This window comes from Triplophysa rosa, linkage group LG23, assembly GCF_024868665.1.
Source record: "Triplophysa rosa linkage group LG23, Trosa_1v2, whole genome shotgun sequence".
Taxonomy (NCBI): Eukaryota; Metazoa; Chordata; class Actinopteri; order Cypriniformes; family Nemacheilidae; genus Triplophysa; species Triplophysa rosa.
In genome coordinates this window covers 16,386,268-16,399,545 of record NC_079912.1, presented here as the reverse complement: position 1 = coordinate 16,399,545, position 13,278 = coordinate 16,386,268, and the positions used below count along the sequence as shown (strand labels likewise).

The window sequence follows — 13,278 nt, the reverse complement described above, 5'->3', positions numbered from 1 at the left end:
TCTACTGCATGTGTGGCATGGCAACACAGATGAAAAGATTAGCGGTTAGCACATCTACACCACAGATGAGACTGATAAAAGGAAAACGGAAAATATTCCTACATAAAGAAATGTATACATGTAAACGTTTATGACTGCATGTATTATCCTGGGCCCGGTTGCAAGAAACCCCTTAGGGTAAGAAAACCTTTAGTTAATTAGAATTAAGGGTTTCTTGCAACCGGGCCCTGAACATTTTCTTTGGTTGTATGGTCAGGCCTATAAGGAGCATGATAATGTCATTCTTCCGCGTTTCTTTATCTTTCGAATGACTAGAGAATATTTGTTTTAGTTGTGGAGTGTCTAGTCACTGCGTCACCCAGTGATGTTTTTTGTTTATTTGTTTTTTTGTCAGGTTGGTGCATGTCGCCACCTGCTGGAGGCTTATTGTCAGCACGACTGGCAAAAACAATAGAAAAACACATTTTCTCCCTGTTTCATTCTTAGGATAATCATGAAACCCACATCAGAGGAAATCACATTAATATCATATTAGTAAAATTCATATAAAATGAACTGCATGAACTACATTTAAAAATGATTTGACAGCCACAGGGACACTAGACAGCATATCTAAATACTGTAAGCATAATGAAATTTAATTCATAATAAATGTTAGCTTGAAAAACATTTGGAGCATTTTTGGCACTTTTGACAAGGTTGTTTGGACCAACTCTGCTGAAAATGAAATATTTGGACTCTTAAAAAGCCTAGTTAGCTAGATTACAAGTTAACACCTGCTCACTGCATGTGTAACAATTTACCCTCAATTGACTAAATATTTACCTGACTGTGTGACATGATGGCAACACATCTGAAAAGATTCAGTTGTGATGAGACCGATAACCAAAACGAATCCTTTTAGAGACGTAAGTCACAGAGGAGGGACTCATTCCTGGATCAATAAAAGTTTAAATAAATTAAGTGATCAATAAAAAATACCAAGTCACAGACAGACATCAGTGGATGCATACTGTAAAAGTATAGATGAATTGTTTGGTCGAAATTATTACTGAGGACAATTCACTGTTCCCTGGATACTGGTAGGGACACATCACCAGCATCCCTACCCAAATCGACGCCCTTGCACTCTTCTATGTCATTCGGTGGAAACCTTTACTGACAAATGGAAACATTTGTTTTTATTGACCATAGGCGGACTTGTTGTTTAAGTGGGTTATTAATAAAGTTTTTCTGAGTCATATTGTTCCGCACACATTTACCACTATAGTGACTAAAGCATTAATTATTAAATTAATATGGCTTATCTGATAAATGGTAGATCTAGATTGAATCTTTTATTGAATTATTGATTGAATTAAAGTGCTTTAACAACTCCTGTAATAACAGAAAATATGGTTATCATGAAACGTTAAAATGGTACATCTTTTGGGTTGCACCCAGAGTACAAAATTCCAGTTTAACTGCTTACACACCACCAACCTAAAAAGAATACGTTTTGCCATTAGTCACTAGACAAAATGACACAGTTTAGGGATTCAAGGTTTGGCTGGTTATCGATTGCTTCCTGTTGGCTGTACATTTGGTAGTACCACATATGGCTAGGGTTACTTTACAGGTATGTCCGTGTATATCTATCTAAAACTCTTAAAAAACTCTTAACCCCCGGAAATAATGTAATATGGTGTGGTCGTATTGTTTCTTGCTGCCCATTAGTTTAGCCATCTATAAAATGATCTGTTAAATGTATTTATTGTTTGTGTGTTCTATGTCATTGTATGTGAATACATTTTTCTATAAATCGGAGTTAGATTAACAGCAAAGTAAGGTTTAATAGGGCACTTACATTCTTTCCCAAATGTATTTTTACATAGCGCTCACTAAAGGTCATAGGATGTGCAGTACACCACAATGATTTCCCCCAGTCTGTGCACATGCTCATGTGAAAAAATGCTAAGCTATATCACCTGCTTCAGGCTCTGCAAGCTTGAAAAGTCTAGCTTGTAAAGTCCAAAATGTATATCTGAAATAAAGCTGATGTTGATGATGTTAAAGGGATAGTACACCCAAAAATAAAAGTTCTGTCTTCATTTACTCATCCTCAAGTTGTGCCACTCGGCGGCCATGTTTGCAACGCCTCTGGGCAGCTATTTATGTCATAGCAAGTCAACAGTCCTATCTCTCTGAATGGGGAAAGGCAGATATTTCTAAAATCGCAGGCAAAAAACCCCCAATTAAATAGCATATTAAACCTGATATGGACTGTACCATAACTTTTGTTTGCTAAGCATAAATTTGCGTTAAAAATCACCTTTTACGAAGTTGCTTCAGCTACTGTGCATTCGCGTAATGGCAGTGGTGCATCTTGTTAATATATATCTTTTGCTGAACACAAAGAAAGATATTTGGACAAGTTCTTGGACATAATTCACTACCATAGTAGAAAAAAATAATTGTACATTTTTTGTTCTGTTGAACACAAAATGAGATATTTTGAAGAATGTAGGAAAGCAAACAGTTCTGGGGCACCTTCGACTACCATTTTAAATGGTCCTATACTATGGTAGTCAATAGAGCCCCAGAACTGAACATTGCTAACATTCTTCCAAATATTATTCCACACAAAGCAATTTATACAGGTTTGGAACAGCTTCAAGGTGAGTAAATGATGACAGAATATTCATTTTTGGGTGAAATGTTCCTTTAATGTATAATGAAAAAGGCCTTGCCGTTCAATCACTATTATTTGCTATTCTTTGAAACAATAAATCAAATTGATCTAAAAGGAAAAGGTCAATGAATATTATTTTATTCAAGTTATAGTTTTTGTCATCATTTACTCACCCCTATGTTATTTCAAACATGTTTGACTTTCTTTCCTCCACAGAACACAAAAGAAGATATTTTGAAGTATGATGTTAACTGGCACACTTGCATTGGTTTTGTGTCCATACAGTGAATGGGTGCCGGCGCTGTTCGATTACCAACATTCTTCAAAATATCTTCTTTTGTGTTCTGCTGAAGAAAGAAAGTCATACAGGTTTATGACAAGAAGGCGAGTAAATGATGACCGAATTTTTATCACTTTTATGTTTTTAGCAGTAGTCTTATGAATCACAAGTACAGTTTAACTTGTGTTTCTTCTCTATCTTTTAAACACTCATCCCAGTTGCCTGTAGTTTAAATTTGAGCTTACATGCTGTTTTAGCATTAAAATGAATTTGAAGTAAGATTTTTGATCTTTGGCACCTATGAATCTAATTTATGACTGCGTTGGCGCCCCCTAATGATATTTTTAAACATGCGAATGCTTGTCGCCGTCTGCTGGCGGGCTGATATTTAAAACAAACACACTTCTCTATGTTTTTGATAAATTATTTAGTAAATATTCTTTATTGGAACAACTGTAATTGGTAATCAATCATAGAATTAACATCAAATAAAAGTGTCTGTATAAATGCATTACTAAGGTCAATGCATTTTAATCGAAGGGACATAAAATCCAGAACTTGATAAATGCAATGGAATGGGCTGTAATAAATGTTTTAAATGTTGAATAGCATTTCATTTAAATTGTAAAATCTATATTTGTAGCTGTTTTGACAAAAATATTTGAACCCTTTTAACAAATATAGGTGTGAGTGAATGTGATTAAAACAAAGCTTTTATTACTTTGATAAAGCAGGAACTACAGCCAGGTGCTCTTTCAGTTTTCATTACTTATCTGCTTTGGAAACAAACTATAGGCCTACAGACATGGGCAGGTTTGGCTGGTTAGCTGGTTAACAGGCAGCCGCTGCTGACTGCATATCTAGTCTGTATTACTTTTGCTTCACAGGAATTTACAGTAGCGCTTATCTATCTATGCATCAAAAAATCAGTCTTCACCTCCGGAAATAACATGATCTGTGGTTTTGTTGAGCTGTATCAAGCCCTTTATCTTTTCTACATTCTAGGTGACAGATGTTCTGCTGAATATGTGTTTGTTTGTTTGTTTGTTTATTGCTGGTTTGTTCTGTCTCTCTGGTGATGAATGCGTTGTTGAAGTCAGAAGAGCAATAAGAGCAGGTTTCACGGGGCACCTTTAGTCCCTTACAGACGTCAGTGGCTCTTTATGTAGCGCTAACTAAAGGTCATGTGATGTGCAGTACACCACTATGACTTTCCCCAGAAGCCAGCTTTTGTTCATGTGAAAAGATGCTACATTTTTTTATACTTCACATTAATACACCATACACCTGCCTCGCTTTCTGCAGACTTGTAAAGTGTTATAGTGTTAAAAAAGGTGATGCATGGAAACGGAAGAGACATTTTTTGAAAGTGGAGGAATGGTCTCGTGAGTCGTGAGACATACTAAAGAAGGCCTTGCATTGTGATGTTGACCTTAAACCTTTAGTTTTCACTCATTTAAACATATTTTATACCTGATGCCAAAAGACAATTTTCCTCATCATGAATTTCCAAATAACCTATCACCTGGTATGATTATTAGAAAATTTGCCCACTACTTGGAAAGAGGCCGTAGGTTAAATGCGTATTTCCCCCCCGTTAGCTGAATGACCACAAAGGCTTTGTCACCCAGCAGCCCCTTCCACACGCTAACCACACCTTGCTGCAGGAAACCAATGTTCACTCTCAATATTTAAAGTCTCATGAAGAACTCACGAAGAGCGCTTTTATAATGTTTACACGTACACAGCATGTTCAATTGATACAACTTCATTATGAATCGTTTTAAGATATACATTTTTTTGAAAAGAATTATCTAAAAATGTAAATATTTATTTTGGGCGGAAATAAAAGTTGATTCATAAAAAAGACCTGTAATTTTACATCTCATTTAGAGTTTCAGAAGACATCTCAGCAATATTTCATACCGTGTTTGAAGTAGTAAATTCTTAAATCAAAGGTCTATATAACTAAACGTTTCTCATCATATTTCCAAGGCAAATTTGTAGGGCTATGCTATTCAGCTCTCTGATCTTAATGTATGTAAAGAACTCTCTTACTGTACGTATTGTCTATATGTGTCCCAAGACGTTTTAGAAGGAATGTTTAAAAAAATGATAGATAAATAGTGTTTTTGTACCGTAGTTGGTAGAGTATTGTGTTTGGATCAGGGGTATTCAAATTCACTTGCTTTGGATACAACGATCTGCCAAATCCATAAATGTAATTGTAGACAGCATATATAAGTGTCATACACAATAAAAACTGTCACTCCCTAAACAATTAAAATCTTCTTTCGGGCAAGTATATGAAATTTTACTTTTTTTTAACCATTTAATAGGTTATAAATGAGTCTGGCAATAAGTTTTGTACTTTAAATTTGAGTATCTGTTTCTATTTGGCATTTATTAGCAGAACTAGTAAGGGTTAAACTCAACACAAAACAAGCATTGTGATCGGCGAAGCTCATTCTTCATTCAGTTTCTACGAGGTGGTACATCTTGGTACTTTCCATCTATATTTAGACTGACCATCCTCAAGGTCAAGAGTAGACCATTAATCCAAGTTATATGTGTAATTGATCATGGAAAACAGTTAGATGGTCGAGCAAGGGTAGACGTGGGGGTCTATTTCCATACTGACAGGTGACATTGATGTCTGTGGGAGGAAGCTCTGATGTTTATTTTCCTCCTTGCGAGTGTTTATAAAAGTGCAAGTTGTGGTGAGCTATGAGGTATTTACACTTCAAGCTCGCATGAGAGAAGGTCTCTGTTGAGATGGGGTCTGTGTCGATATCTCTTCTGCTGTGCCTGGCAACAGTGCTGCTTACTGATGTCACCTGCCAAAGTAAGAAGCTTTGATGTATATATTTTTGAGTGATTTTCATTGTTTCACTTATTACTTTTTACCTTGATTCAAATATATTATAATATTTGAGACTGAATTCTTAATGACTGTTAACAGAAATGAGCACTATGTTAACACCTTATTTTGGTGTTTGTAGGGAAAGGCCGTTCCGTCTGTCTCTGTCTCAAAACTACAAACACCGTTGTACCCAAGGAAAACATTGTACATTACAGAAGACAAACAGCAGGCCTCTGCCATATTAATGCCATTGTGTAAGTTATTATATTTCATATGTTTTTTTATTTGTTGTAATTTGTATCATATTAACTGATGACATTTAGATACCAAAGCGGTTTTCAAATCAATAAGGTGCTTTACTGGTACCTTTCAGGAATTTAGGAGCCATTTAAACAACTCAATAAATGATAAAATCTTGAATTATAGTCTGTACTGTACTGTATATGTTGTTATTGTATTTAATTGTTTGCTAATTTATTACTTGTATGTTTTTACAGATTTACGACAGTTAAACACAGAAGGATTTGTGCCGATCCACAGAAGCCTTGGGTGATAGAAGCCATGCAATATGTGGACAAAATGAAGAGAGCGATTAAATCGACAGCACGTCCTGTAAACTCCACGCCAACATATAAAACAACACCAACGCTGAACACAACATCACACTTAAATACAACATCACACTTGAATACAACACAGCTGCTCAAAGAGACTGCTCACCTGAAATCTGAAAAAATATGTTAACATTTTATATTACCAGTTTGTGCTGGTGTTTGATGTATTAAACCCTTGACTTCTTCAGTGTATATTCTTCTTTCTGTTCTCTGCTGTAATTATTTAAATGTTTGTGGTGCTGTGTGATAAGATTTCAACTTTTTTTCAATAAATTGATGCCCATAACTGACTTTATGAAAACAATAAAATGAGTAGCTTTCATTCAGTAACGACTTCGACCTTGTTTGTGTTTGTGTCCTGTACGACTATCTTTGTGAGAGTCAGTTTGAGTTTTATATCAGCGAATGAGGACTGAGTGAGTAAAATGTGGGCAGTCTGGCCCTCACTTTCTAAGGGCTGATTAAGGGTTAAACCTTGGTTTTAAGGTTACAATTAGGTTAAGGTTAGGTTAAGGGTAAAGATTAGGATGAGGCGTTTAGTTTTGATGGTTAAGTCAATCATTTTTCTCACAAAGATAGCTGTGCAAACACATCCCTGCTGAAAAAACAATAGCTCCTTGCCCCATATGTAATAATTGTAATGGTTACAACGGGAATTATGTTGGTTTTAATGGAAACTATAATGGTGTCTAATGGTGATTTGGTGGGGTCCCTGCTGAAAAAAGAAAGAACCCTGCTGAAAAAATCAACCCTGCTGAAAAAAACAATAGAACCCCAACAGAAACCATTACAGAAATTCTAATGGTTTACAATAAAATACCATTATGAACCATTAGCTTTTTCCATTGAAACCATTACAAAATGCCTTTTTGTAGTGTGTTTTGGGCATTATTCCAGTAGGATTTAACATCCCACCAATAGAATTCATCACATACCAGTAGAACCATTACAGTTTCCATTTAAACCAGTACAAATCCCTTTAAAACCAATAAAACCATTATAACTTCTTTAATGGTTTCTATATATTCCCTGCTGAAAAAATCAAACCATTAAAGAAGTTATAATGGTTTTATTGGTTTTAAAGGGATTTGTACTGGTTTAAATGGAAACTGTAATGGTTCTACTGGTATGTGATGAATTCTACTGGTGGGATGTTAAATCCTACTGGAATAATGCCCAAAACACACTACAAAAAGGCATTTTGTAATGGTTTCAATGGAAAAAGCGAATGGTTCATAATGGTATTTTATTGTAAACCATTAGAATTTTTGTAATGGTTTCTGTTGGGGTTCTATTGTTTTTTTCAGCAGGGAAGGTGTTCTAGGTGCTCACTATTAAAAACTATTTGTGTATACCAACAATCCTTTCTTGATAAAGTTGTTCCTATAAAGCCTAATTCACATGGCACGAATAAATGTCAACAATTATCAACATTGTAGTTTAAAACGGTTTGTTACCGTTTGTTGAATCTGTGTGAATTAGACCTTCAAATAATGATGTTTTTTTAAGTGCAACAAGTTTTCATACAGTTGGAGCGTGGGTTTATACACTGTCTATGTGTCACTGGGTAATTTTGCTGTACAGAACATAGTAATATACTCATATATATACTGTTAGCCCATGTGTGAAACAACTGCGGTTTTAGTCATATTTAACCCCTCATTCTTCTGTGGGACCTCCCCTTTCACTGTTACTCAAACAGTAGCAATCTGATCCCACTTGAAAAATACATTCAAAATAAAAGCACTGTAGATACATTTTTCAATAATCACATCCTATCAGGTATGTACAGTATGTACAGTATATGTGCATAAAGAGACGGATACATTTGAATGCTACTCCTCTGCGAGGGCCCGTCCTCTCGCATGATTCACGATCCTCCCCACAATCAGGTTTCACAAGAGTGGGGTATAGTTCGCACGTTGGGTTTGGTGAGAAAATGCGGGGGCCCTCACAGTCTTACTAAATAGGTTGGTGTGCAATGTGTTATAGTATGTGAGTGTTTCCATAAAATGTAACGCTCATTGTATCTTAACTGCAGTTTATGACAAGTAGAACAACATAGTGGTATATTTTACTTCATTTCAGGATTGTAACTAGATTGCAATTGGTTCATTAATGGCTTTGTACAGTATAAAAGCATCATCTAAATAAATAATGTAAATTATTGTAAAGCATTATGTTAGTCTTATTCCAATCCTCTGGTAATCTTTCAATTGGTGAGACTTATCTCTCTGTTCTACAACAATATAAGAGCAAAAGTCAATGAGGTTGATGAAAGCTAGGTCAGGTTTTTGTGGTCTGGGATGATGGTCACAAATCATACTAGAAAAATAATCTGACATCATTCAAAATGATCGAACGTCAACTTCAGATATTTTATGTGTATAGCATTATGTTTAGCATGGACATATGAAGTGCTTGACTTAAAGGTCCTGTGTGTAATTTTTGGAGGATCTATTGACCGAAATGCAATATAATATAACTATGTCTTCAGAGGTGTATAAAGACCTTACATAATGAAGCGTTATGTTTTTATTACCTTAGAATGAGCTATTTTCATACGTCACGGGTCTCCTCGCATGGAATTCTCCTCGAATGTTATTTCTACAGTAGCCCTAAATGGACAAACTGCGTTTCGTAAATACATTATCTCATTTGGGAAAGAAGCAAAACGTGACAACATCTTAGTTCTGTGTCAGCCACCAGTGCTTCGAAAGCGAGGGGGAAGTGAGCTTTTGATAGCATTGCTAGATGCCGCTAAAAATTGCACAATGGTCCTTTAATGGGGCAGTCATGGCCTAATGGTTAGAGAGTCGGACTCGTGCCGGTTCGATTCTCAGGGCCGGCGGGTAACGTCTGAGGTGCCCTTGAGCAAGGCACCTTACCCCTACTTGCTCCCCGGGCGCTGCAGTGATAGCTGCCCACTGCTCCGCGTGTACGTGTGTTCACCACTTGCTGTGCGTGTGTTCACTACTCTCTGGATGGGTTAAAAGCAGAGGTCACATTTCGGGTATGGGTCACCATATCTGACAAACTTTCACTTCACTTTCACTTAATGTATAAATCTTGCAGCATTGCACCTGTTTAGTAAACTGTCCCTCACTGTAAACACGGATAAGTTGGAAATACTCAAACATTTTGAGTTTTAGAGGTTCTTGGTTTAAGTAAGCAGAACTTTCAGATTTTGATTACTTTTGCTTTGATTTTACTTCTTACCAAATCTTAGCAAGTGCGACTTAAATATTTAATTTATCCTTTTTTTTAAATTAAGTAGACAGAACTTAAACAAATAAGTACACCAAAACTGCATTTTTAAGTTAACTAAACTAAATTCTTTCAGTTTCTTTATTTGACATATTTCTTAGTTTTAATATGCATAAATCACACACCTTGACTTATGCAACCCAGAATGAGCAAGAAGAGACTGATCTCAGAACTGGCATTAGCACAGTTACTGCTCACTGGTATAACACATGTTACAGGTCAAATGAAGCTTTGCAGAGCCTTATAAGCACATGCACCACTCTTCTAAACAATGGTAACCACAGAAAATATGTCAAACTCTTCTAAATATCTAAGAGAAGTGAACATTAAACACTAACACTAAAAACATAAAATAATTAAAAAACAATTATTTACTCTCCTAATGCAGTCTGACGCAAAGCATGCTGGGAATTGGAAATCGTTCTTGACCAATTGTGTTGAATTAACGTGTTTAAATTAAGTAAATTGAACAAGGAGCAAATCAATTTTTTGAGTTTTAGTCAAATCTTCAAGTTAATCAAAAATCATAATTATACGTACTCAAAAGTAAAAAGGTGTTTCAGGAACTCAAAATATCTAAGTAGAAGTTTTTTATAAAAATAAGTTTACAATACTTAATCTGTTTGATTAATTTGAACATTTGGGTTTACAGTGCTGCTGAAATAGAAAACAATATTCTAACTGTGTCCATTACAAATACCATTATGAACCATCAGCAGTTTACTCTTAAAACCATTACAACATTATGTAGTGCATCTTGGGCTTTATTTCAGTAGGATTTAATGGTGTTGGTTCTCATCCACCAAAGACCATTACTGATCTCATTAAAACCAATACGATTCCCATTATAACCATTAAATCTAAATTTATGTGATGGATTCTATTGTTTTCTTCAGCAGGATTGTAAGGTGTATTTTTCTGAAGCCATATGATAGTTTCATTATTGACTGAAACATTTATTGCATTCATTCAACAGGAAGGATAACATTTCTCTCTTACACACATAGTAACCAGTTCCTCCTTGCGATGTACAGTATAGAAGATCTATTGCCTTGCGGCCTCTGTGAAGATTGTTTCATGATTGTATTGTGCAGTCTTCTCTTGCGGTATGAGAAAGAACACAGTTGTTCTATAATTGGACTCTTTTTCTTGCAGTGCAACTCCATTCATTTACATGCACCCACACTGCAGTGGGCTTCGTGGGTGGAGGACCACAGGCCCAGAGATGAGCACTTACAGCTTTTTCCGCTCATCGGAAGAAGGCTCGCCAGTCGCCACTCTCTAAGACACACACACACTAATGCACGCACTTTCTCCATTCCTGTGTTCAGGGTTGAGGGCTGTGTGTGTACACGTAAGAGCAGAGGAAATGAAAGTGTGAAATATTAAGGGTGTGAAAGGAGTAGTTTTCAGTCAGCGTCTGTACGCTCTGTTCACGCTTATGTACGATGAAGCCGATTGTCTGTCTGCCTTTCTGCGTGGTGTTACTCCTGATTTGTTTTAGTGAAGGTGAGTCTAACTTGTTAGTTGTTGATATTGTCTTGTGTTAAAGAAATATTACAGGTAATATGTATTATGAGATCAGGAGTCAAAGTTGACATCAATTAAAGAAAAAGTGAAAGTTGTTTTCAATACCTGAAATTAGTTACATTATGCCTTTTTAAAAATAAAAATCACCATCATTTTTTTTCCATACAGTAACAAGTCAACGTTCTACAAAATGCTGTTTGAAGACAAGCAACCACAAAGTACCTATACACAGAGTGAAGGATTATAGGATCCAGACAGCAGGAACTTGCCCAATCGATGCCTTTGTGTAAGTTAATACATATTCAGATGTAATTGTAAATGTATTGCTCAGATCCTGTAGTTCTGTATCTTACAGTGGTTAAAAATAACAGCATTAATCATAAAAAATGAAATATTTCCCCCCAAATATATTTATTAGCTTTTTTTCACCTTCCTTTTAATTTTGTTTTGTCTTTAGCTTGTTGACAATCAAGGGCAGAGAAATATGTTGCAATCCAAAGTCAGACTGGGTCGAAGAAGTTCAGACGATTGTGGATCAAAGAAAATCGCAGGCAAAACCAACCCCTGATCCAGCAGCCCTGCGGAACCAAAATGCTAGAACTGGAAAAAAGAAGAAAAATGGAGGTAAAGGATGTAGACAAAAGAAGCAAAAAGGACCAAAATAAAATAAGCCCTTGAAAGAAATGTTTGGTTTGTGCAGACGTACAATTATAACATATGAGATTTTTTATTGGTTTATGCTGAATGTTGCTCTCTCTCTCTCTCTCTCTCTCTCTCTCTCTCTCTCTCTGAAATTAATATATTTTGTTTTTAAAATTGTCCTTGTTTATAAAGAATTTAGTGTTTTGTGTGATTTGTTTTAAGTATTGTACATGAATCAAGTTACTATGTTTAATTTGTGCAGATTTTATTTTGAAATGATATTTCACAACAAATTAATGAAGGAAGAAAGAAGCAAGCACTTTATGTGATTTTTAGTTATAAGCTTTTGTATGTACGTTGAAAAAAAAAAATAAAGGAAGCAAACCAGCACTTTAACCTCTCTGTACTTGATAACGGCACGACTGGTAAAAAAAGAATAAAGAAGTTTCACCACAAAGCCACACAGTTTCAGGTCTGTTTTAAAAACACCTGCACAATACTTTTAAGGCTCATAAAATACATAAAACAACTTCTATCTGAATCTTAATCTGCATTTTGTATTTGCGTATGCAGAACAGTTTGGACTGTTTGTTCAATTGTAAATGATGCTAGCTTTAATAAAATTGTAACTTTGACCACTAGGAGGTGCTGTATGACAGGAAATACACTAACATCCCCTTTTAAACGAGTGTCTTGCAAAATCGTCTCTGTTAACAGAAAGTGAAATAATGATTTTCTGTTGGGTGACACTTTAAACCAACACACTCATAATATACTTATTTTCTATGTATCTAATATATTTATATTTGCTTTTCCTGTGGGAAGTATAACTTTTAGAAACGAAATGTGAAGATATTTTTAGGATTAGAGAGAACCAAAATTCGGAAAAACTGGAAAAGATTAATATTGGGAGTTTATAAAATCAAGCAACCAATCAAATCAGGGGTTATAAAGCACAGAATCGCAAAACATTATATCATTTAGATGAAAATCCTCCTACTAGAATTGTTATGCTGTGTTTTATATTTAGTAGCCTATATACACAAGTCATGCTTTCGTGATTTAAAATGAACCTCTTTATGTAACACATCCTCTTGAGTGTGCTTTCTGAGAAGTCGTCTGCTGGACAGGAAGTTAAAGAGTCTTATGGTTTCTGTTTGGTTTGTGGTGAGTTTCTCAATGACTATCTCTCACTGTCTGTGTACTTTAGCCATGTGAAGTTGTGGTTTTTTTATGGAACTAGTGTGTGGAGCATTCGCTGGTGTTTGTGTGTGTGTGTGGAATGAAGGCTGGAGGAAATTAGACACCTGCTGCTTCACTGTGTTCTCATCAGATTGTGTATAATGCGCTAGAAAACACACCTGCTCCCTGTCAGAGGGGAATATGGCCGCCACACTCAGCAATGAAGATA

At 35.6% G+C, this 13,278-nt stretch overlaps 1 protein-coding gene across 1 annotated transcript; it reads left to right on the top strand.

The window, feature by feature from the left end:
• The first annotated feature begins 10,911 nt into the window (after nucleotides 1–10,911).
• On the top strand, nucleotides 10,912–12,342 carry LOC130546939 (monocyte chemotactic protein 1B-like). Its single transcript, XM_057322494.1, has 3 exons — nucleotides 10,912–11,204; nucleotides 11,394–11,511; nucleotides 11,683–12,342. The coding sequence occupies exons 1-3, from the start codon at nucleotides 11,144–11,146 to the stop codon at nucleotides 11,888–11,890; spliced, it is 387 nt and encodes a 128-aa protein (XP_057178477.1). The 5' UTR covers nucleotides 10,912–11,143; the 3' UTR covers nucleotides 11,891–12,342.
• Nucleotides 12,343–13,278: the final 936 nt, after the last annotated feature.

What these genes read in the sequence shown, in the direction of transcription:
- LOC130546939 (XM_057322494.1), top strand. Translation starts at nt 11,144, where the DNA reads ATGAAGCCGATTGTCTGTCTGCCTTTCTGCGTGGTGTTACTCCTGATT. An exon ending in CCTGATTTGTTTTAGTGAAG is followed by an intron (nt 11,205 to 11,393) that starts GTGAGTCTAACT and finishes TTTTCCATACAG; the next exon opens with TAACAAGTCAACGTTCTACA. An exon ending in TGCCCAATCGATGCCTTTGT is followed by an intron (nt 11,512 to 11,682) that starts GTAAGTTAATAC and finishes TTTTGTCTTTAG; the next exon opens with CTTGTTGACAATCAAGGGCA.